This window comes from Fonsecaea pedrosoi, assembly GCF_000835455.1.
Source record: "Fonsecaea pedrosoi CBS 271.37 unplaced genomic scaffold supercont1.1, whole genome shotgun sequence".
Lineage (NCBI taxonomy): Eukaryota > Fungi > Ascomycota > Eurotiomycetes > Chaetothyriales > Herpotrichiellaceae > Fonsecaea > Fonsecaea pedrosoi.
Window position 1 is genome coordinate 126,823 of NW_013550615.1, and position 23,854 is coordinate 150,676.

Below are 23,854 nucleotides of genomic sequence, written 5' to 3' on the forward strand. Positions count from 1 at the left end.
CAAACCTTCCTGGGCCTTTCCACTACTGCGACTGAGTGTCAGCCTCGCTAAGAGGTCGCTCCGCTCCGAAATGCCGAATTCCAGCACGCCTCATTGTGGCTCACATCGGGCTCGATCATGGCATGAGATTGGGGACTGACTTCTCCTGATGTTTTACTCGTGTATACCTAGAACGCAAAGCTCTCGGCCATGGTGATGTTGGAAGAGTCTGGACTGAATAAGGTCGTCCACCTAAGGGGGAGAAGAGACAGAAAGTAGATTTGGACTTTACTCTGTGCGATCAGTACTCAATCAGTGTTCCACTGAATGATGTTATCTCGATAGCAGTGAGAAGGACGAAAGGCTTATAGTCATGTCTCTTTTATCTCCTGTTCCGCCACCCCCGCCCTCTTCTACTCTCCAGAAAGTGATGCTACCACCTCCAGCTTACTGGATTGTAATTGCAGGTTGATTGATGCACAGCAGCTTGTAGGGCTGCCACCGTTTTGAATGTGATCGGGCCAGAAAGTGCCGACAAAGCTGTGCCGGAACTCAGGCGAGGCTCCCACACTGAAGTTGTCTCACTCGGAGAAGCCTCCTCTACCTCGGCCAACATGTAACCACCCAACGATCAGGTGGTTGCTCGTTTATCTTTGAGAATACGAGTCCCTCGTGAGTTACACGGTTCTGAGGTGAAGTCCCAAGTTCCCCCTTCACGTCATTCTCAAGTGTTGTGTCCTTTTGCAGCAAAGGTTTCAGGCTTTACTTTCTCCAGCATCAACAATGGCGAACCCACCCGACAACCAAGCCTACGTGCTTGGAGTGGGCATGACGAAATTCATCAAGCCCCGTGGGCTGCGCGAGTATCCGGAGATGGGCTACGAGGCCGGTGTCAAGGCCATGCTGGATGCGCAGATCAACTATGACGACGTCCAGCACGGGGTGGCCTGTTTCGCGTATGGCGACTCGACGTCGGGTCAGCGCGTCTTTTACCAGTTTGGCATGTCTACCATCCCCATCATCAATACGAGCAATGCCTGTGCGACAGGGTCCGTGGGCCTCTATTTGGCGCGGACTCTCGTGAGGAGCGGCAATGTGGACTGCGTCCTGGTGGTGGGCTTTGAGAAGATGCAGCCTGGAAGCCTGAAGAGTGTCTGGGGCGACCGACCCAGTTCCAGTGGACGTTTCGCCGCGAAGATGAGGGAACTAGTCGGCATCGAGAAACAGTCACCTTTGACGGCACAGTATTTCGCCAACGCAGGTCGGGAGTATATGCAAAAGTGAGTCTGGCTGTCCTCTATCCCTCCGTCTCACTTTTTTATTCTTGCCCCAGGCAGTCAATCAATCAACTTACCAAAGAGACTCCCAGGTACGGCGCCACGGCAGAGGACTTTGCTGAGATTGGCCGCATCTCGCACGAACACTCTCAGCGCAACCCTTATGCGCAGTTCCGCCAGAAGTATTCTCTCCAGGAGGTCCTGGATTCGCCCAACATCTTTGCGCCCTTGACGAAACTCCAATGTAGTCCCACTAGTGACGGCGCCGCCGCAGCCGTGATCGTCTCGCAGAGATTCTTAGATGCCCGACCGCATCTGAAGAGCCAGGCGATCTTGATGGCGGGACAGTCATTCCTGACGGACTCGGAAAAGGCTTTCCAGACAAGTGCCATTGAACTTGTCGGCTACGATATGACCCAGCGAGCCGCTCGGGCCGCCATGACAGAAGCCGGGATCAGGCCGGACGACGTCAAGGTCTGCGAGGTGCACGACTGCTTCTCCACCAATGAGATGGTGGTTGTGGATGCTCTGGGGTTCTGTGAACCTGGCAAGGCCCACGAGATGGTCCGCCGAGGCGACATCACCTACGGTGGGAAGGTGGTGGTGAACCCGTCAGGCGGCTTGATCTCCAAAGGACACCCCATCGGGGCGACAGGTTTGGCACAATGCGCCGAATTGACGTGGCAGCTGCGTGGATGGGCCAACAATCGTCTCGTAGACGGGACGTCGGTGGCGCTGCAACATAACCTGGGCCTCGGAGGCGCCGTGGTCATCAACATCTACAAGCGCGCCGATGGTCAGGTGAACCGGAAACTAAGTAACAAGGATATTGCGCGGACCAGCTGGTTAGGCTATAATCCTGCGGTCGAGGCCCGGGGCATCAAAGACCAGGACGCCGACAAGGTCAGGAGCAGGAAACACCGCAATGATTTTGCATTGGGGGACACCCGAGAGAGGCTAGGTGCTCAGGCCCACTTGTAGATATTGGATTGGACTCAACACACCTCACATCAGAATTTAGAGTTGACGACTCTACACCTACCGGAATAACGTCCTGACTACCTATAGTTTACTGTGGCTTTGACTTTGGAATAATCTCGCCACGCCTTCTTGAACGCACGTAGCGACCAACGTGCCCCGATGGCTCCAGATCCGTCCCGCCACCAGACCTCTTTCGTGGCCGGCCCAAGGGCTCTCCATTTCGAACAGGAGCCACTCGTCGGCGCGAAAGTGCCGTGGCTCATGGAAGAAGATGGTATGATCGAGAGTCGCCATCGTTTCCACTCGTTGGTCGTTCCGGGGGGCGTCACGGTTGTCGTCGCGCTCCTCTTCGGCCAGCCAGTCAAAATACGCCTGCGCGGCCGCTGGGTTTGATCCTGCAGCGGCAGCGGCGGTCTCTGTCCTCGCCAGCATCGGGTGCGGCGACGATAGGCCGGAAAAGCGAGAAGCATTGTGGACGCGATAGGCGGTGCCGATGAAGTAGTTGTCGCTCATGTAAGCCAACGCCGCGACGTGCGCCCGATGTCCATCCTGCGAGCCGGGACCAACTCCCCTGTTATCGCCGTCAGGAGGGGATGTCTCCCCAATTTTGCCACGGGCTCGCACCCATTGTCGAGCTCTTCGCTCATGGGGTAATAGACCTTTACTTTCCAGACGAGAGCGCACACAATCACACGGACGGTCTGGGTCCGCTTGACCCGCGGCGGACTGTGCGTGGGCCTCAAGGTCGTCAGGGGGCGGAGTCTCGTCGTCCGGCATTGGCGATGCATGTTTAAGTGACTTGGCTCCAGTCCTTTCCCGAGTAAAACTGGCGGTCGCCGAGGCGACGAGTCTCTGCCTCTGTCTCGCGCGGACGACTCGAGTGGTGAAGTTTGATCCATCGCGAACCCTCTCCACGTGGTAGACGATTGGAGCGTCCACAGTCGCGGCATTCAGGAAATGGCAATGTATGCTATGCACGGCAAATGCCGCGGGCACGGTCTCGTAGGCAGCCAGCAATGCCTGGGCAATAATCTGTCCGCCGTAAACCCCTCGAGCCCATGGTGGAAGCGTGAGGGGCGCTTTATTGGTGAAACCCTCTTCTCCGCCAGCAGAATCACCCCTCACTCGGGAAAGAGAGAGCTCTCGCTCGATCGGGGACATGGACTGTGATCCTTCTCTAGAGCTTCTCCGTTCGATGGTTGACATGTCACCAGTGAGACAGGGCGAGTGTTTTGTGGAACTCAAAGTCGAACAAGGTATCTGCCTCTCAAGAAGGTGTTTTGAACAGACAACAGAGTCGATTTCTGGGGTCGTGATGGGCCACGGCGGCAGCTCATTTTACGTGAAGATGTCGACTGCTGATTCAGATACCGTCAATGATGATCAGAACGACTCAGAGGCTGCTGATGACTGGAATCAGGGATCCAGTTGGTCTGAACTGCGTAGCTAGAATAGCCTGATTGCGACAGGGACAGCCTTGCGCATGCGTTACACGAGCCTGCTCAAGCTGTCATGTTCGAGTCAAGGTCCAATGCTTGTTTCTACATGTCTGAAGTCTCGGCCCGAGGAGTTAAAAACTCGAATCCTCGGCAATGCGCACGTGCAGAATCTTGTTAGTCGACGCGAGGCTGGAATTTGCCTTGTTGGTAACACAATATATTATTGATGGGGGTCATTGACCCCCCTTAAACTGACTCTACTCGGAACAATCAACACTATGTGATACCACGTCCGAGGAATCTTTAAACAGACGGGAGAAGGTTTACATATCAACTCTCGCGCCTGACACACAAGAACTGCAATGGTCATGACCTTTCATTAGGAGATCACAAACACAATATGAGTGTCTCTCCAGAGTCTCGATCTCATACTCCTGTTCCAGAGGTAAATATTGTTGAATCGGCGTCAAATTGAACCAGTGCTTGGAGCAGGTCGGCGTCCGCGTCATATTCAGTCCACATATTACCTTGTGGGTCAACGTTGATGGTGTTTGGTAAGTCCGAATCTAGAAATGATGAAGTTTCCGTACGTGATGGCAAAGTCGTCCCAAATCCCTGCCTATTGTTGTTGAGCATAGTAGAACCACTCACGCCGGTGTTTGCGGTATCAGTGGGCGTGCCTCTGAAGTTCTGGAAGGTTGAGTGTAGGTTCTCCGTCGTGACGAGCTGACCTGCAGGCTCAATCCCAAGCGGATCGACGGAATTGCTGGTAAGTCTTGTCGGGAAATGAGATACTCCGGACTGCGGGGGTGGGAGTCTCGGACTCGCAGGCAATGGATCCATCTTGAACATGGGGATGTGGACGTTGGCTTTTCGGATGACTGTCTCCAGAAACCATACAGCGTAGTCCGCCGAAGCATACATCTCTCGAAGATGCTGGAGGGCTTGCCAGCACTGGTAGAATCTCCCTATCGAAGTATACCGAGCTTCCTCTCGGCAAGAGCGAATGTCGATTAGGTGAATGAGGATGGCCGACACGAGCACCGGAATTGTGGTAGTAGAGGCGTATCGTATCTGTCCCGAGCGGCAGAGATCATACACTATTTCGGTGATTCCGATCGCGGCGTCGGTGACCTTGTTGCCCGACAGAAGGACATTCATTCGATTGTCGGCACCGGCACTCGCATTCGAGCGCAGTACCCACGGTCGGTGCAAGATTGCCGTCGCCGTGAGGTAAGCCATGTGTATCATGGCCAGATGGAAGTTTAAAACTCTCCGACTTTCGTCGTATAGGGTTCCTTTCCCTTCTTCGACCGAGGGACAGCCTTTCTTGTAGCGACAGGTGGGATCGAGGTTTTGCAGCCAGTCCTGGAGGTTGAAATCGCACTTGATCATGTCGTTTATTTGCTCGGTGGACTTGCGAGGCATCACCATCATCGTCATGTTCTCCTCCGACGCACCACTGGTTGGGTTGCCTAGGATCGAATACTGAGTGAAGAGAATATTTCCAATATGAATACAGAGCTTTGTAAGCTCAATACAAGCCATTGAAATGCTTTTCCTGGCCACAGTATCTTCCGTCATGGGCAGCCGTCCAAGGTATCGTAATACATCGTCCTTGAACGGGTCGGTCTCAAAATCGTCCAATGTCAGGATGGGGACGTTAAAGTCGCCCGTCCGAATTCGTGTCGGCCGACGCATGCCCAGAGCCATAAGGCGATCTCGTATCAAGCAGGACCACCAGATTCTTTTCCGCAAGCGTTTCACTGCCGGTCCGACGTCCAGGTAGTCAGGGTTTCGGTGCATGCTCAGGACTTGGGCCTGGGACAGCGCGATGCCGGTCCAATACCACGTGTCCTTCTCGTCCTCTGGCGTCTCATACCAGTATGTCATCAGCAACACAGCCTGGAGGATGGTGGTCCTATCGGTCTCGCAATCAAAATCGTAGAGCAGCCGCACCCTCTCGAAGAAGATCTTCCGCGCCGATCTGCGGCTCTGGTATCCTCTGGCCTGAAGAAACTCGAGGTCAACGAACGTGACGCTGACGAACATGACTGCCTGGAACAGGAGCAAGCTAACCGAGCCATTCCCATCACCGCGAACAATCGGTGAAATGAAGGCCGACAGTTCCAAGGCTGGCATAAAGGGATAGACATATTGAATGTACTTTCGAAGAAGCTCACGTTGAAGCAGGCGGTCCGGTAGTGTCAAGGCCCCTTTCTTAGTTAGATATTCAAGGTCTTCCGGACTCAGTAATCTAGAGAGCGGGCGAATATACGACGGCAGTCCCTGAGCTTGGTGATCTGCTGAAAGGGGTGTAGGACCGGTGGAAGTCGCCACCGGACTGGTTGTCGAGCTTCTACGTGAGTTGGCTCTGTTCCCGGCCGGGGATGAGGCCTGTATCGCTGTTTGCGCCCCTCGTGAGCCTGCAATTCAAGTAAGTAAAGGCTGTCTAGTCCTTTTCATCTTCAGAGACGAAGAAGGGGAATTTAGCAGTCGTGGAACTTGAGAAAGATGAGATAAAGGAGGTGAAGCGTACCTTCAAAGGTAAGAGCCACCGGAAAATCAGCGTTGGCATCCGCATCAACGTCAGCATCAGCGTCAGCATCAGTGCCATTCACTCTGGTAGTTGTTTCAACCGTTTCGCTTGATGGACGAACCCGGGTGCGAGTCGACTCTCTGAGAAGACACATCACGTTGTCCAGGCGGCAATTTGTGCAAGGCGGCCCATCCCTCAGCACATCGCAGCGGACTTTCCGACTGCGGCATGAGAGGCAGGCTCTGGCGGCACGTCGCTTTCCGCCGGCGTCGGGCGGTACCTCGTTTGCTTTTCTCTTGTTAATTTCATGGGGCTGATGTTCACGTTCCGCGCTCGGCGACGACATGATGGAAAGGAGGAGCAAGAGTTAAGTGACCCACGCGAGGTGAGGATGTCTCCTCAGTAGAAGGAGAGCAGCAAGCCCCGGTCTAGCCGCCTATACAGAAGCTGAAGTAAAGATGCCGCAGGAGATCATGGCAAATGGTTGAGCGAGATGAGCGCAGCATACAGACCCCGTCCAGGAGGAAGCGGGCAAGCGGGGAACCTTGGAGGGTCCGGGGAGCGTGGGGGGACTCCAGGGTTCCGGGCCCCACAATCCCACGCAAAAAGTGGCTGCTCTATTCGGTAAACCGTTTACCTAGTACTCGTACCGAGCATTATTGCGCTGCACAGAATTATGCATGCTTGGAATAACCAGACATTGGAGATGCGAACGCTTTCCTCGGCCCGCTGTTGAATACGCTTCATTGTACCTCTGATGCTGTCAAACTGATACATTGTGTTGGAAGTGAAGACGACCGGGCGTTGTAGCTGGGGTATACAGAGCCTGTTATGTTGTCAGTGCGTCCCCAAGTTCGTTGCTGGTGTCTTACGTATTGACATAAGCTTCCTAAGCGTCTGAAGCACATTTTCCCAAGCCCCGGCCCGAGGTGTGGCATGGCAAGGCTTAACACAATGTCATTCCGCTCTGTCGCATTTGCACCTGTGAATCTGAGGAGTCTTGTGATGATGTACTATTTGAGGAGCCAATATGACCAAAACCTCCTACTTCAAAGGAACATCGACAGTGAGCCTCACAAGCTGCTAAACTATCTGCCGTTTCTCTGGCCATGTCGCGTGAGTGAGTATCCTTTCTGCGCGGAGAGTCATCTAACCAGACAAAGTCTCCAGTATGGCGGCAGTCGTTGCTGGCAGTCTCGCCGCAGCAGCCTATCTCGATGCTCGCTACTTGATCAGGCATGACTTGTCATCCGATTCTCCAGCTAGGGCTAGACAAAGATCACTTCAATTCATCTCCAAGAGGTTTCGACAGGGGAAGCCGCTAGTCTATCACCTCATTGAAGACCATGCCCTTGGACCCAACGCGGACAATCTCTTTCTCATCTTCGAAGACAGAGCTTTTTCGTACAAGCAGTTCTTTCACGACATCCAGCGTGTGGCCAACTGGCTGATGAAGGATCTTGGCATCAAACGGCATGAGATTGTGGCGCTTGATGGCGAGAATAGCCCGGAATATCTTTTGATATGGTTTGGCCTAGAGGCGATTGGAGCCTGTCCGTCGTTCATCAACTACAATCTGACTGCCGCAGCCCTTGTCCACTGTGTCAAGCTGTGCGATGCAAGATTTCTTTTGGCTGCGCGTACCCAGCTGAAACTAGTGCAGCCGTGTGAAGAAGAGTTGGGTTCTCACGGCACGCAAACTATCTACTACGATACCGAATTCATCTCCTCTCTTCAAGAGTCTACTGCGATCCCCAGTGAGAGATGGCAAGGCCTGAAACCCGAAGACCTTTCTTCATTGATCTACACATCCGGAACGACGGGTATGCCGAAGGGAACTATCAAACAGCGCGGCCGCGAGATCAACGTTGCCAGGACTATCGCGCAGTACTTGAAACTGGAACCAAGGAACAGAATGTACACGGCTCTGCCACTTTACCACGGAGCAGCCCATGGACTGTGTGTCACCCCTTCAATCTTCGCTGGTTCGACAGTAGTGTTGAGTCGAAAGTTCAGCCATAAAACATTCTGGCCAGAGGTGCGAAAATCCAGAGCCGACACCATCCAGTACGTTGGAGAAGTATGTCGATACCTTATCAACGCTCCGGCAAACCCTCTAGACAAACAACACTGTGTGACCAGGGCATGGGGCAACGGCATGCGACCGGATGTCTGGGAGCCTTTTCGTCAACGCTTCGGTATTGAAACAATAAACGAATTGTACGCCTCAACCGACAGCTTAGGCCTAAGTTTTAATGCTAATAGAGGCGAATTTGGTCGAAACGCCGTTGGAATTCGGGGTTTGTGCTGGCGTTGGATGAACAACGATGCCGAAAAGCGTGTGAAGATCGATGTTACTACCGAAGAACTCCTGCTGGACAAGAATGGATTCGCCATTGAGTGTAAGACTGGTGAAGCCGGCGAGGCAATCCATCGACTGGACCCTGCCAATCCGGAGGCAGCATTTCCCGGATATTATAAAAATTCTCAGGCGACAGAAAAGAAGAAGATCAAAGATGTCTTTAAGAGAGGCGATCTATGGCTCAGGTCCGGAGACCTCATGCGTCAAGATTCCGAGGGTCGTCTTTACTTCGTCGACCGTCTGGGCGACACTTTCCGCTGGAAGAGCGAGAATGTCAGTACCAACGAAGTCGGCGATGTCCTCGGCGCCTTCGACCAGGTTGCCGAGATAAGTGTCTACGGCATCCAAGTTCCAAACGCTGATGGCAGAGCTGGGTGTGCCGCTATCCTCCCTGCGGCCGGGGTGTCTGTGTCCACTTTCGATTTCGCAGGCCTGACCAAGCATGCCATCTCAGCGCTTCCTCGCTATGCAGTGCCTCTTTTTCTTCGCTTTGTCTCGCAACTAGACTACACGGGCACTATGAAAGTCCAAAAAGGCAGACTTCGTGCCGAAGGCATGGATCCCGACAAAGTCAGCCACCTCGACCGCCAGTCAGCAGACGTCATATATTGGCTGCCGCCGGGTGCGACTCAGTATGTACCGTTTACGCAGGAAAATTGGAGGAGTCTGAAAGCCGGGCGCGTGCGACTGTAATAACACTTCCTACCTCTGAGAGAGTGGTGTAAGAAAGCCACTAGCGGAGACCACCGTAGGATCTGAACAGTCACACATATGAGAATGATAACATTATCTTCCTCCGCATATGGCTGCTCAAATATGACTATAAGAACAGAACAGTGTGGTAAAGTCCGGTTGGATAGACGTAAGAGTTGAATAGGACCTGATACTTCGATTTTCCCACGCCTCAGTCTTCAAGGTTTTAGGCTTTAACCATTTACGGCGCCCTTTAATGGCGATCCTCTCGAGGGGTTTCTCTCGGCTACAAGGAGTCCGAGAAACATGCACAGGCGAGACACAATACCCCAGGAAATATCAGGTGTCTTCTAGGGCGCGGGGTTGGTAGGTGTACGGTGGTTCCGAGTGTATGGGGAGCACCCGAGGGCAGGACCGAGGGCCAGAGTCGCCGTCTCTACTGTATTGCTCTATTTCTTACTTGGTGCTGTCTTGACTATCAACGGATACTCCTCGGACCGTGGCCCAAAGTGAATGGGTACATCAGACTCGTTGTACTAATATACTTCTCCCAGACCATGAACTGGAAATTGAACCTTCCAGAGCTCGTCTTTCTCTGAGCAAAGTCTGAATCCAACGTCTATCATCATGACCGCCGAAATGCATTCTCCACCTGCGACCAGGGACAAGTTAAATGTCTATACTTTGATCTTGATCTCCTATCTCGGACTTGGTTCAATGAGCTTTGGCTATGCAGCCTCCGTCATCGGAACGTTGCTAGGTAAGTCCCTCTCCTACACTTTCGCCATCCGGGGGGAAGTCCACTAATCCAGGACCAGGGCAGCCATCTTTTCTGGAGTACTTCAACCTCGAAACATCTTCCAATGGTACCACTCTGATCTCGACTATGAACGGTGTCTTTCAGACCGGGGGGTTTCTAGGAGTGTTGTGCTTGCCATGGGTCGCCGACAAATACGGCAGGAAATGGTCGCTCGCAGTGGTGAGCGGCACTGCAGTTCGGATGTCTTGTTTATCGGCTCACATCGCAACAGCCTGCTTTACTGATTATCGTGTCCGGTGCAGTCATGGCTGGCAGCACTAATGTGGCAGAGTTCATTGTCTTCCGCTTCTTTTCGGGCGCCGGCGCCTATATGTTCGTTGCAGCTCCTCCGGTAGGTCCTTTGAACTCTGTGCTCACTACTGCTGGGTAAATCTTGCTGAGAACCTCTCTCGTAGCTGATGATGAGTGAACTCGTACCGGCTAATCTTCGTGGTGGGCTGGTTGAGTTCCATGGGGTTTTTTACGTCTTCGGGTACTTGACAGCAACATGGATTGGATTTGGGTGCTTCTTTTGGCCTAATAACGGCCACAACTGGCGCCTGCCGGTAGCTTTACAATGCTTATGGCCGTCGTTACTCCTTTCCGGGCTTTTTGTCTGTCCGGAAAGCCCCAGGTAAGCACCTTATCTGCATTTACGCTTCATTCTCATTGACTTCAATAGGTGGCTTGTCATGCGAGGCCGCGACGAGCAAGCGAGACAAGTTCTCATCAAGATACATTCTCATTCGGGAGTCGGTCACGATCGGGCGAACCTCGAGTTGTATCAAATTCAGAAACAAGTGGCGATTGATCGCTCCCTGCCATCGAGCTGGTACCAGATGTTCAAAAGGCCATCATACCGTAAGCGTGCCTTGCTTGGACTCGCAACTACGGGGATGGTTCAGTTCTCGGGAGTGCTGGTTATCAATAGTGCGTTCCCTCTACTACAATATGATGGCCGGTTTCTAATATTGGCACAGACTACGGACCGGTGATCTATAGGCTGTTGGGCTACAGTCCCATGAAACAGCTCCTCTTCCCATCTCTCTGGCTTACCGTCGGCTTCGTGTGCTTCTTCTTCGGTCCGATTTTGATTGACAAGATTCCTCGGAATTGGATGCTGGGCATCGGCATTCTTGGAACCTCGACTATGCTGAGCATTATCGCGGCGCTCCTCGCCAATTTCGTCCCTTCCACCAACACTGCTGCATTGAAAGCCACGGTAGCTATGTTTTTCCTCTATCAGCCATTCGTCAACATCGGCCTTGATGGTATGAATATCCTTCTCAACTGCGGTAACGACACTGATAGCTTTCTAGGAACACAGTTCGTGTACTTGGGGGAGGTCTTCCCCAACCACCTTCGCGCCAAAGGAGTCTGTCTCGGCACTTCTATGATAGCGTTCATGAATATAATATGGCTTCAATCAGCCCCCGAAGCTTTGAAGTAAGTTTGTCCCTCCCCCGGTAAGGCTTGAGGGATCTCTAACGAATACAAATGTACAGGAATATACAGTGGAAATTCCTGCTCTGCTTCATCATTCCGGGTTTTCTCTCCGGGTTCTGTGTTCTTATGTTCTGGCCAGACACTCGGGATACGCCCTTGGAAGAGATCGGCGCCATCTTCGGTGACGGCGACGAGATTGCGGTATACCAGTACCAGCTTGAGATCGACCCCACAACGCACACGATCCATGACCACACCGAGCGGCCTGACGCAGATATATCTGTAGCAGATGTCAAACAAGAGTGAGGAAAGTAAGGAGAAAAAGACACGACGAACATTGTAAAGTTGATATGTTAAGTCATCTCGTGTCAAGTGGAATATTGTCAGCGCCGGACCCCCTATCTCGCCCTTGAGATTCCATGGTATCTCAGATGATGCAAAGACACTAGGCATCTAGGACCACAGCCATTATAATCTGTGTCATGTCTGTGGTTTTCTAGGGAGCATTGCCTGACACGGGATCCAGCGTTGTTAGCATTCAATCCCTTGATCCATTCCGATGTATCCTAATCAGGTTAAGCTACCACCACCAGAGGCTTAGCCTATAATTTGTCAGAGCTTATTGGAGGAGTACTCAGCATCTAGCCCAAACTAGTATAGTGGACGTACTCTATACTACATTTGGACTGTCAGTGCTGTCAAACCAATTAGGTTGGAGGGTTTCGATCTAGAATTGATTCCTAATGGATTCCGTCAAAGGCGCGTGCGGGGGTGGGGGATGGGGTAAGGGGGAGTTTAATTCCCCATCGAAGAACTGATTCTTAGCAACGCTGGTCCGGCTGATGCTTCATGACGACGGTTCTATAGGAGGTGCTAGAGATCGCTACATCCATACAGTTATGCAGGCAAAGTCCCGTCAGGAATGATGCAGCACAAACGCGAAACGCGAAACACGCACACACCAAAGGTTCCATTGACAAAAGTCCTACGGACATCGAAGTGGACGGAGCAGCCGACTCTACCAAATCGGAAATGTCTGACCACTAGATGAGGTATGTCAATTCCGGCCGGGCCGGAGGCTCACTTAATGAGATGGTGCCGCTGTGATTCATGAGCGTCCCCGGATTCGCTAGATCCCATAATGATGCTGAGTCGAAATGAGGTGCGCTCCGAGGCCCGAGGGTCCCTCTCCATGATTCTTTCTCGGGATCGCTAGAAGGACGAGCGTCAATCTCTGTTGGATCCAGGCACGCGTTGCAGCAGATGTCACGCGGCCGAAAAGAGATGGTTCGCATGCTTGGTAAAGCGCTCACTCTTTCATATGGTGCGATAGAGACTGCACCGAGCGGCACCAAGGTCAGATAGGAGCACTCTCACTCTTCAGGTTGTGTAGCTCTCACAAATCCTTGAAAATATGGGCACAGAGATATGAACTGAATGATCCGACATATTAAAGCTACCAAGGCTTTGTAAAGTCACAAAACAGGCCCATAAGTCCATAACAGCAGCCCTTGCACGTTCGGCCCAAGGCTGTGTTGCCTCGGAGATTTCAATTTGCTCTCGCTTGAGGTATTAAGCAGAACCCCCTCATTCTCATGGGCCTCGCTCCAACACCATATTATCGACCTATTGTTGCTCCTCCAAAGCTCCCTCAAAAGCCTTATGGGGGGTGGGTTGAGCGATTGTGCCATCACTTCATGCAACCATCTGATACATATTCAGGATGTTGTTCAGGTCCAGATATCCCGACATTGAGTGTACGCCTATACAACCAAGCCTCTCCTATACTTCGCATTGCTAATTCTATCCTGGGCGAGAGCAGGTCCGAATGATGTGACGATATGGGAATGGGCTTTCGAGGACGCGAGGTACTCGCCATTGTTTAGCTTTCCGCCCAACGAGATCGGAGGCTTCACCAATGCAGTCACCCAGGAGCGGCTAGACTACTTACAAGTCAAGGAGCATGCTACACATCTATCCACAGCCTTGGTCAAGCGATATGGCTTGCAGGTGGAAGAGACAGTATCCTTGTTTAGCCCGAATACGATATGGTACCCTGTCGCTTTGTTCTCCATCTTGAGAGCAGGTATGTTTTGGAGCGATACCCACTATCTCATCTTTGACGCTTTGCAATCCCTCAACGTTTGATGTAGCTTGACTGAAGGAAGATTGACGAAAGGTATCAGGTGGAAGAGTCAACGGCGCCTCTCCTGCATATGGCCCGGACGAGATGGCCCATGCCCTCAAGACGGCACAAACAAAGTATATCATGACTGTGCCCAGCTCCATCAACGTGGCCCTTGTAGCGGCAAAGAAAGCGGGAATTCCCAACGACCGCATTTTCTTGTTAGAGGGAGAGCTCGAGGGCTACACGACGATAAAGCAACTGTTGGAAATTGGCAAGAGCTACGGCAATGACCAGACGCCTACATATCGCATCCCAGCGGGCAGCACCAACGATGTGTGCGGGTTCCTGACCTTCAGCAGTGGAACAACTGGGCTACCAAAAGCTGTGAGTGAGGGCCGGTCATCACCAATGTCTACTCCAAGGCCTCGGATGAGCGACTGACTGTATAAATGACAGGTGATGCTGTCACATAAGAATATGATTGCTCAATGCCAACAGCTGAAGGACGTTGCAGGACCGGAGAAGAAACGGTTTCTGGCATGCCTCCCCTTGTTTCACAGTAAGCGATGCCTACAGCAGGGAAATTTGTGACAAGTGCTAAAATGATCGACCAGTCAGTGGGCTCATGCGTTTCCTTCACTGGCCTATCGCTGGCAATGACGAATGCATCATGCTCCCACAATTCACTATGGAAGCGTTCCTAGATGCCATTATCAAATACCAGATCACAGATCTCACCCTGGTCCCGTCCATTGTCATTCGACTCGTACGCGACCCTATTGTTGATGGTTACGATCTCACTTGTGTCAGGACAATCGCATCTGGCGCAGCTCCTCTTGGGCAGGAGGTCATCCGCCAACTTGAGCAGAAGATGCCGTGGACCGGATTCAGGCAAAGTTACGGTATGACAGAGTCGTGCTGCTGTCTGACGACCCACCCACCTGAATTCTACAGCTATAAATATGCCAACAGCGGGGGTGTGCTGCTTGGCTCGACGACAGTGAAGATCCTCGACGTGGTTACAGGTGAAGAGCGAGGGCCAAACGAGATAGGCGAGATTCTTGCCAGTGGTCCCCAGATTGCAATGGGGTATCTCGCAAACGCGAAGGAAACAGCCGAGACATTTGGAGCGGACGGCTTCCTACGTACCGGTGACATTGGTAGTATCGATGATGAAGGCTTTATCCATATTGTTGATCGAATCAAGGAGATGATCAAGGTCAAAGGTCAACAGGTAGCCCCAGCGGAGCTGGAGAGTCTCCTACTGGGACATCCTGCCGTGGACGATTGCGCCGTGTTGGGGATACCTGACGACTATAGTGCCGAACGACCAAAGGCATATATTGTGTTGAAGCCCACTGTGAAGCCGAGTGACGAGGTGGGCAGGGAGCTGATACAATATGTGAAAGAGAGGCGAGTGCGCTATAAATGGATCAAGGAGGTAGAGTTCATCGCAGAGATACCAAAGAGCCCCAGTAGCAAGATCTTGAGGAGGGTTTTGCGGGACAAAGAGAAGCGAGGGGAGAAGGGTCAGATTGTCAAGGATATCTCGGACCGTGCTCGGCTTTGATGCCAGCTCAGTTATCAATGCCACGGAAACAGTTGCAAACCCAACCCATTCTTTGTCATGAGAGCATAATATGATGGTCTGCAGAATAGAAGTAGAAGTCCCCCAGAGTGATGTCACGAAGAATTAATTTCGAATCCATCTTTGATCCGTTGAATTTTCTGTTCTATCGGAATCATACACTACTCGAAACCGGCTGTGCATTCTGCAGACGCACTGGAAGGCCGAGGGCTGGTGATGTAGAACGTGATTTCAGTTTGACCTATCCGCAATACAAAGGGGTGCCTCGTCCCTCGGGTTCGGCACTCACAGTCGTCATGCCAAAAGAGGCGAGAAACCACATATGGTAACGTCAAGATGCTTGGAGCCTCTGACAAAGACACCGCCAATTCTGCCCTTCATTTGTGGAATAAATGAAACGCACCTCGTGACGTCGCAATCTGCTGTTCCTGGCTGTGTACTGTGAACGCTACTTCTCCCGCCATCACTCGATATCAACATGGTAGATTTACGGCTTGACAATCACGTCGCCATCATCACCGGTGCTGGCAGCGGCTTGGGCAAGGCACATGCTCTCTCTCTTGCATCGAGAGGGGCCAGCGTTCTCGTGAACGATGTCTCCAGAAAAGTACGCTATCGTGTCTCCACCCTTCAAGAGCCCATGAATTAACGCTATGGTAGGACGCCGATGAGGTGGTCGAACAGATAGTCAGTGCTGGAGGAAGATCCGCCGCAAACTACAACAGCGTGCTCAACGGCGATGCCATCGTTCAGGATGCCATTCAAAAACTTGGAAGGCTGGACATCTTGGTCAACAGTGCAAGTATCTTTCGAGACGCGAGCTTTGAAAACATGACAGACAAGGACTGGGATGACATTGACGCCGTTCTTTCCAAAGGAAAGGTTCCCCTTCAGTTCCCGCAAATACAATGTGCCAGACGGGATCCCGGACTAACATTAGTCTCCAGGCGTCTTCAAATGCACCCAGGCCGCCTGGAAAATATTCCGCAAACAGAAATACGGAAGGATCATAATGGCATCCTCTACAGCAGGGCTTTTTGGCAACTCTAGGCAATGCAACTACTCGGCGGCCACGTTGGGCGCTGTTGGATTGACACAGACGTTGGCCAAGGAGGGCCTCAAGTACAACATCCTTGTGAACGCCATCGCACCTGTCACTGCGGCGGACATGACGGCTACAACCACGTCCGCCGAGCTGCTACAATACCTGAGACCCGAACATGTTTCTCCTCTGGTTGGGCTACTCGTTCATCCCATCAACAGGGAATCCGGCTCGGTGTTTGAAGTCTTCGCTGGCCATGTTTCCAAGTTTCGATGGGAGCGATCGCCAGGTGCTGTACTGAAATGTGAGTTAAGGTTTGAGAGAACCTATTTAGATTCAAGATCGCGCAATTGCCACAAGCACGAGCTTCGGAGATTCAAAGCAACTGATATTCACATTTCCAGGTGACGAGACCTTCACGCCGGGCGCGATATTGAAGCGTTGGGCAGACATCAATGACTTTTCGAAGCCTGATCATCCCACCAAAACAGCTGACATGGTGGCCAACCTTGAAGCCGCACAAAAACAAGATAGAAACGATCCAGGGGAGGATGTTAGATATGATGGCAAAGTTGCAGTCATCACTGGTGGCGGTGCTGGGTAAAGCCCCCTTCCAACATGTGTCCCAGGCTGAGGTGTTTCTAATGTCTACAGTCTCGGACGTGCCTACTGTATCGAATTCGCAAAACGAGGTGCTGCTGTTGTGGTCAACGACCTTGTGAACCCAAACTCTGTGGTGGAAGAAATCCGTGCCTCTGGAGGGAGGGCGGTCGGAAATAGTTCTTCGGTTGAGGATGGGGCTTCGGTCATCAAAACAGGTAAACCTCACTGCGTCCTGTCCACAGTTTCGGTTTCGTCCCTTGGAAGGGTTCTCAGCGGAACAGTAGTAGCTTGCTAGCTCCTCTACACACTTTCTTTTTAGAAGCTGTGCTAATTGGAAGATGTGTTACAGCCATCGACAACTTTGGTAGAGTCGATATTTTGGTCAACAATGCTGGCATACTGCGAGACAAGGCTTTCATCAATATGACAGAGAAACAATGGGATGATATTTTCAACGTCCATCTGCGTGGCAGCTACGCCTGCACGAAAGCGGCCTATCCTTATATGATGAAACAGAAATACGGGCGAATTGTCAACACATCCAGCACCAGTGGGGTATACGGAAACTACGGCCAGGCCAACTATGCGACAGCGGTGAGTCACCTGCATCGTACCTATCACAATGCTTCGAACTATTGACGATGATCTAGAAAATGGCTATCCTGGGATTTTCGCGTGCTGTCGCAGAGGAGGGAGCTAAATACAACATCTACGTCAACACCATCGGTCCCTCGGCTGGAACACAGCTCACTCGCACCGTCCTGAGTGAAGAACTCGTCCACGCACGCAAACCCGAGTTCGTGGCACCCTTGGTCCTGGCATTATGTTCCGACAAGGTGCCTGACCGACCAACCGGAGGCCTCTATGAAGTGGGCTGTGGCTGGCAGGGCAGGACGCGGTGGCAGCGTTCTGAGGGACACACCTTCGACATCGACCAATTCACGCCGGAAAACATTCGATATCATTGGGACAAGATCACCAACTTCGCAGACAAACGCGCCGATAGCCCCGAAACCCTCGGCGATGAGCAGAAGCACATCATCGGTGTCATTCGACGGCTGATGAGTCGCAAGCAGTCAACCTCGATCAACGGTAACTCATATCCGGCTGCCCCTGTAGCCAAACTCTGACATTTTGTTCCTGGACCCATCAGGTTCCAACGGTTGAATGCGAGGGATTTGCAGAGATTACCGCTGCAACTACTGAATAATGAACCCCCCTTTTTTTTCAGATCCAGTTGCATGTACATAGGAACTAGGGCTCTGAAGCCCTCCCCTGGCCGTATGTCAAAGAGTGTCCCATGAAACCTTTTAGTTTTGCTTGCCATTTTTCATTCAACCTTCAACCCTCGACTGCTTTAGTGCTCAACTAGGTGGGGACTGTTCCTAGCTTGATACTTTGGAGGATTACTGGTACCTCTATCAAGCCCAAGTATCTACGTTAGAGATGACGTCGAACTTGCATACCTAGGTAAGTAGAGAGTGATTAGTTACGGAGGGTGCCTTACTCAATTGGGTTTCCCGAGGAGCTCCCACGCAGGCATGAGGCTAGCTATAAGGGGTTTCTCGATAGGGCAGCAGGGGCAGCTAATGCAGTAGCTGTCGCAGTCAACACAGAGAATGTCTGGACCTCGGCCGGCTATGCACCAAGCACTTCTTGTCAAGCTTACGGCCCGGCTGGGCGCATTGCGGGGTCAGTATATATATCCTATGCTCTGGTTCAAAAGATAGGCATTGGATCGGTCTCTTGCTCCATCATCTCGGTCAATTGTCAAACGACGTCGCCGAGTCACATTTGGTAACAACGGGAAAGACCTGGGCGAAAAGGCATGGCCACCGAACGAGCGATTCCCATACCATTCGCAGAACCTCCTTGGCTCCTCGGCCAGCCATCGCCATACTACAACGAATCACACCGGGCCTGGCAGAAATCATGTCGAGCATTTATCGACGAACACTTGTCTTCCCACGCCCGGGAATGGGAAACCGAGGGCGACGTCCCAGACCATGTCTTCAAAACGTTCTCGAAGCACAACATGCTGATCCCTAATCTGCCGGCACCCCTGCCGGTCAAATTGCTGAAAAGCATAGGCATCACGGAATTGTTGGGGGGCTTGAAGGTCGAAGATTTCGACCACGTCCACTTCTCCATCTACATCAGTGAAATGAGACGAGCGGGACTCGGGGGCCCGCCCTCCTCCTTGTCGACCGGCATGGCGTACGGTGTGCCTCCGATTATCACCTACGGCAGCCCGCAGCTCCAAGAAAGGTTCCTTCCCGAGTTGCTGCGGGGGGACAAGCGGATATGCATCGGTATAACCGAGCCAGATGCCGGGAGCGACGTCGCGAATATTTCGACTACGGCCAAGAAGACGGCCGATGGCAAGTTTTACATCGTGAATGGTAGCAAGAAGTGGTGAGTTCGCGACTGACGTTCAACACCCAACGAAGCTTCGTTACTGACCAGGAGAATCTGTCAACAATCAGGATCACCAATGGGATTTGGTCGCATTACTGCACAATGGCCGTTCGAACTGGAGGCCCCGGAGCCAGCGGACTTTCTCTTCTCGTTGTGCCGCTTCTAAACCAGGAGGGCGTCTCCCTTCGCCGGATCAAGACCAGCGGAAACACGACAAGTGGTACTACTTACATCGAGCTTGATGACGTCAAGGTCCCGGTTGAGAATCTCATTGGAAAGGTACGTTGCCTCTAGATGGCTTCCATTCACCCATTTGCGTCGAAATGTCCCAGCCTCGAAGTACTCCCACTGACTCTTGAAACGTTGGTGTCACGTGGTAAAGGAAGGGGCAGGGATGAAGATGATCACCAACAACTTCAATCACGAAAGACTGGCAATCGTTGTCGGTATCACTCGTATCTCTCGCGTCGCCCTATCCGCCGCCTTCGAATATGTGATGAAGCGCGAGGCTTTCGGAAAGCCGCTCATTGAGCAGCCCGTGGTTCGAAATCGACTAGCCAGATGCGGGGCGGAGCTCGAGTCTCTGTCTGCCTGGGTCGAGCAATTCGTGTATTCACTGTCGAAGATGAAGAAGGAAGACGCGGATACCCAACTGGGCGGCTTGATTGCCCTCGCCAAAGCCAAGGCGGGCTTGGTGCTGGATGAATGTTCACGCTGCGCAGTACTTCTCTTTGGAGGGAATGGCTTCACGAGGACAGGTCAAGGCGAACTGGTCGAGAAAATCTACCGCGAAATCCCAACCGCCCGGATACCAGGGGGCTCTGAGGATGTCATGTTTGACTTGGCCGTCCGACAGCTGCTCAAGAACTACCGTGCACAGACAAAAGCCCTGGAGGCGGCGAGATCTTCTAGGCTTTGAGAACTTGGAGGGGAGAAAGTGTAGTAGAGATGGTTCAAGAGTGGTGTTATTGTTGTTGTTGCGGAAGGAGAATTCAAGAACAGATTCAAAGCATTTAGGTCGCGGCGCCGGCGGTTATATCTGGGTATCACATAGTGGTGTGGTAGTCGTTGCTCTGGTGTCCAACGCAGTCACTCGGACTTCCTCTGACCTCCTAGTGCAGAAAAAATAGTAGGAAGCATGATACAAACCTCTGAACGGCCCATGGTCTCCAACTAAGCGGTGCGCGGGGAGCTGGGGGTGAGCATAGGGCGGCATCATCCTCGTCCGAAAGAGGGGCGAGCTAGGTATCGAATTCCCTTCGTCTTGGCATCTTAAACTCCGAGACGTTGTTGATTTCCAGCTCTCGATTCGGCTCTCTATCCCGTCTCACAAGGGTAACATGAGGGCAGATATGCTAAGAGTGTCTTCATCTGTCGTCCGCGGCTTGAAAACCCATCCTTCGGTCGGTCGGCTTGCGACGCCAACAATCCGCGCGATCTCCTCAACCAGCTCATTATCCGCCACTGCACTCCCGATCACTGCAACCGGACCACCCCCCAGTGCTCCCGTTCCTACGTCTCCCCAATATGGCGACCGGATCCAAGAACGAAGACGGAAAGCAGAGCTGCTCAAGCAAGGAAAAGAACTTCGTGCCGCGAGTCAGCCGGGTGGGAAGACAAGCCCATTGAGGAAAAGGTTTTGGAAAGATGTTCATGTCAGAGAAGTCCCACAAGGGTATCAAGTGTATTTGGACCAGAGACCCGTGCGGACTCCCAGCAAATCAATCCTCACGATCCCGCGCTCCAAGCCGCACCTGGCCCATGCTATCGCTATTGAATGGGATCTGCTCGAATCCGCGCAGCAAGCGTTGAAAAACCACAACATCCCTATGACCTCAATATCGGCACGGGCGCAGGACATCATCGAGACAGAGACGCGGGGTGATGGCAAGATCCGAAAAGACATCATTACAATCATGATGCGTTACCTAGACACGGACACGTTACTGTGTTGGGCACCAGCGAACACTTCGGCATCGCAGTTGGAAATGCAAACCGAACGGACAGAATCACTACGTGAGATTCAGATTCGGACAGCCACACCCATCATTAGTTATCTAAGTACATCAGTGTGGCCTGGTGTTGACATCAAACCGGTTCTGGACGAAAACAGCATCATGCCTACGCAGCAGGATGAAACGACGAGAAGCGTGATCCGTGGGTGGATTGCTGGCCTTCCTGCATATGAGCTTGCAGCCCTCGAGCGTGCAGTATTGGCTACGAAGAGTCTACTTGTCGGTACAAGACTGTTAATTGAGTGGAGTGAGGAATTCCGGGATATGCAAGAGAGTGGGAGTCAGAAGCGGTTTGGCATCGAGGAGGCTGCCGAGGCCTCAAGCCTCGAGGTAAGATGGCAGACCAGGATGTGGGGGGAGGTCGAAGATACCCACGACGTGGATAACGAGGATATCAGACGCCAGCTAGGAAGTGCCATTCTGCTTGTGAGTGGAAGTCGATAGCGTCTCAGGGGCATGTGTCAAACACTATGTATATTCATTTGCGCTGCCAAAAAGGCAGTGTTGAACTTCTCTGTGAACACGGATATTTAGACTGGATCACATGTAAGATATTACTAGAAGAGAAGTTGAACAAACACTGCAAATAGTACAACAAGAACCCTTGATGCATTATATTTCCCCAAGGATTAGACCTACACATGTACGAGGTACAGGTAGCTGGACGGTGAGCATCGCCTCGCTATCGTCTCCCTTTGTTTGCTCTCATTAACTATCAGCTACTAGCTATTAGAGCGTGAGTAGCAATGTTCTACGTCCTTCAATCGCATACCCCGTACATACTTTACTTGGACCCGTCGAGCCGTATACCAAGACCCTGACTGTGATGAGACGGACGCCACTCTCCCCGTTGAGAAAACGTGGTGTTGGCCCGGCCCGATTGGCGACGGCCCAGCCACAGCCACCACCGATAGGAAAATGACGTCTTGTTCGATTCCCAGACGTCGACGATCTCCCCGATCAACGCTTCGGAGACTTGTTCTGTGCCATGCTTTTTCTTGTCTCGGGTGGACTTTGCTCGACGATGGATTTCCCGGCTGGGCAAAGAACCTGCCTACCTGCAGAGGTCCCTGCGTTAGAGCGTTAGAGGCGTTGGATGGGCGCACAGCTCAGCACCGCGCCGCCCACGGGTTGAGAAGGGGAGAGGTGAGAAGCGAAAAGTGAGCAGGGGGGAGTATATGATGACGATGGCTGCTGCAGCTCCCACAAATGGTGCAAAACATTCTTGAAATCTGCGCTCTCTCTAACTTTTACTCTTTGGGCTCACAGTATGAGAAGAAGGATAGACACTTGAAACTGCTTCGACATCACATTTGTTTGTTTGATATCGACTACCTCTGTTTGTCTTTATTTCCTTGCGGGAAGGAATCAAACCCACACGCTGGCATTATTCGTTCCATTGCACAGAAGCTGCACGCGAGGGACTTGGTCACCCAGACCACCCAGAGATCCATCCGGGACGTGATCTCACTGTGACAATGAGAATCCCACTCTTCAAACGCCTGGTCATCACGGCCTTGAACATCCTCTTCCCGCCGCTGGCCGTGATGCTCATCACGGGGCCGAACGAAGACTTCCTCTTCAACTGCGTCATGTTCATCCTGGCCATCATCCCCTCACACATCCACGGCTTCTACATCTCGCTCACCTACTTCAACCGCAAGAGAAAAGTCCGCAGGGGCATCTACCCGGGCAAGCCGAGGCATTTGATCTGGAGCGACCGGGTCAACAACGGGGGTGCCTCGAGGAGGGAGGTGGAGAGATTGAGGTACGAGAAGGACCAGGGAAAGCTGAGTCGGCGAGCCAGCCGTAGAGTCACAGGATCGTCCGGGAGTGATGGTTCTCGCAGACGAATCGAGGACTGGGACGATGGATACAAGGAATACGCGGTGAGTCCGCAAAATAGCCGGGTTGGGAGACGGAGCACCCGCCACAGAAACCACTCTTAGATCTAAGATCGGTGAGAGCGGAACGAGGTCCTGGTTGCCACGACTCTTCCCGCAGAGAAGCAATGTCCTTGACTGCTATCTCTCACTCTATCTGGCGGACGGTGACCTGGGAGGGGCTCTCACGATTCGGCCATCCTGGGTTACCGACGAACGGCGTGGTTGTGCATTCCTGATAGAACTGGAGTCGGTTGAAGGCGTGAATGCACTCTACCCTCTCGCGGCTCTCGCGGACATCCAAGGGCCTTTGCATTGGGACGACGATCAAGACCACAGCCTCAACAGGGCTTTGCGTGGCCGAACAGACGTTCCCATTGTCTAGAGAGAAAAGGACTAAGGTAAAGCACGACTCGGCCTACATCATTGTTCAAACTAGCTTGACTTGCACGTTTGGAAGTTTCTCTGTTTCTTCTTCCTCTATTTTCTTGGTGTCAGCATCTATACCCCCTTGAGATGGTCTCATTTGCAATATCAGAGGAGATGTAGAGATCAGAGTCAGCTCCCTCCGGGCAGCTTCGTCTCCATGCGCTGGAAAGAAGAAACATCTCTTCTTGCGCGTTGGTACGCTTCGCAGATTCATGTGTACCATGTCCTCATCC

The 23,854-nt window shown here is 52.4% G+C and overlaps 10 protein-coding genes across 10 annotated transcripts; 8 read left to right on the plus strand and 2 right to left on the minus strand.

Moving 5' to 3' along the window:
- Positions 1-762: 762 nt before the first annotated feature.
- Z517_00035 (uncharacterized protein) lies at positions 763-2,237 on the plus strand (the record flags this gene model as incomplete). Its single annotated transcript, XM_013433001.1, has 2 exons — positions 763-1,259; positions 1,349-2,237. The coding sequence occupies 2 exons, from the start codon at positions 763-765 to the stop codon at positions 2,235-2,237; spliced, it is 1,386 nt and encodes a 461-aa protein (XP_013288455.1).
- Positions 2,238-2,318: 81 nt separating this feature from the next.
- Z517_00036 (acyl-CoA thioesterase II) lies at positions 2,319-3,443 on the minus strand (the record flags this gene model as incomplete). Its single annotated transcript, XM_013433002.1, has 1 exon — positions 2,319-3,443. One exon carries the CDS (start codon positions 3,441-3,443, stop codon positions 2,319-2,321), a length of 1,125 nt encoding a protein of 374 aa, XP_013288456.1.
- A 659-nt stretch (positions 3,444-4,102) lies between these two features.
- Positions 4,103-6,561, minus strand: Z517_00037 (uncharacterized protein; the record flags this gene model as incomplete). Its single annotated transcript, XM_013433003.1, has 2 exons — positions 4,103-6,102; positions 6,216-6,561. The coding sequence occupies 2 exons, from the start codon at positions 6,559-6,561 to the stop codon at positions 4,103-4,105; spliced, it is 2,346 nt and encodes a 781-aa protein (XP_013288457.1).
- An 825-nt stretch (positions 6,562-7,386) lies between these two features.
- Positions 7,387-9,270, plus strand: Z517_00038 (uncharacterized protein; the record flags this gene model as incomplete). The annotated part of the gene is made up of 1 exon (XM_013433004.1): positions 7,387-9,270. One exon carries the CDS (start codon positions 7,387-7,389, stop codon positions 9,268-9,270), a length of 1,884 nt encoding a protein of 627 aa, XP_013288458.1.
- Positions 9,271-9,897: 627 nt separating this feature from the next.
- On the plus strand, positions 9,898-11,821 carry Z517_00039 (uncharacterized protein; the record flags this gene model as incomplete). Its single annotated transcript, XM_013433005.1, has 8 exons — positions 9,898-10,030; positions 10,089-10,249; positions 10,302-10,421; positions 10,486-10,703; positions 10,752-10,999; positions 11,050-11,340; positions 11,389-11,515; positions 11,575-11,821. The coding sequence occupies 8 exons, from the start codon at positions 9,898-9,900 to the stop codon at positions 11,819-11,821; spliced, it is 1,545 nt and encodes a 514-aa protein (XP_013288459.1).
- Positions 11,822-13,238: 1,417 nt separating this feature from the next.
- Z517_00040 (uncharacterized protein) lies at positions 13,239-15,213 on the plus strand (the record flags this gene model as incomplete). Its single annotated transcript, XM_013433006.1, has 5 exons — positions 13,239-13,272; positions 13,338-13,601; positions 13,702-14,027; positions 14,100-14,202; positions 14,258-15,213. The coding sequence occupies 5 exons, from the start codon at positions 13,239-13,241 to the stop codon at positions 15,211-15,213; spliced, it is 1,683 nt and encodes a 560-aa protein (XP_013288460.1).
- A 496-nt stretch (positions 15,214-15,709) lies between these two features.
- Z517_00041 (uncharacterized protein) lies at positions 15,710-18,006 on the plus strand (the record flags this gene model as incomplete). Its single annotated transcript, XM_013433007.1, has 7 exons — positions 15,710-15,838; positions 15,892-16,113; positions 16,172-16,577; positions 16,678-16,873; positions 16,928-17,091; positions 17,226-17,470; positions 17,527-18,006. 7 exons carry the CDS (start codon positions 15,710-15,712, stop codon positions 18,004-18,006), a joined length of 1,842 nt encoding a protein of 613 aa, XP_013288461.1.
- A 698-nt stretch (positions 18,007-18,704) lies between these two features.
- Positions 18,705-20,213, plus strand: Z517_00042 (uncharacterized protein; the record flags this gene model as incomplete). The annotated part of the gene is made up of 3 exons (XM_013433008.1): positions 18,705-19,291; positions 19,363-19,573; positions 19,677-20,213. The coding sequence occupies 3 exons, from the start codon at positions 18,705-18,707 to the stop codon at positions 20,211-20,213; spliced, it is 1,335 nt and encodes a 444-aa protein (XP_013288462.1).
- A 421-nt stretch (positions 20,214-20,634) lies between these two features.
- On the plus strand, positions 20,635-21,753 carry Z517_00043 (uncharacterized protein; the record flags this gene model as incomplete). The annotated part of the gene is made up of 1 exon (XM_013433009.1): positions 20,635-21,753. One exon carries the CDS (start codon positions 20,635-20,637, stop codon positions 21,751-21,753), a length of 1,119 nt encoding a protein of 372 aa, XP_013288463.1.
- Positions 21,754-22,787: 1,034 nt separating this feature from the next.
- Z517_00044 (uncharacterized protein) lies at positions 22,788-23,577 on the plus strand (the record flags this gene model as incomplete). Its single annotated transcript, XM_013433010.1, has 2 exons — positions 22,788-23,198; positions 23,314-23,577. 2 exons carry the CDS (start codon positions 22,788-22,790, stop codon positions 23,575-23,577), a joined length of 675 nt encoding a protein of 224 aa, XP_013288464.1.
- Between the last annotated feature and the right edge of the window lie 277 nt (positions 23,578-23,854).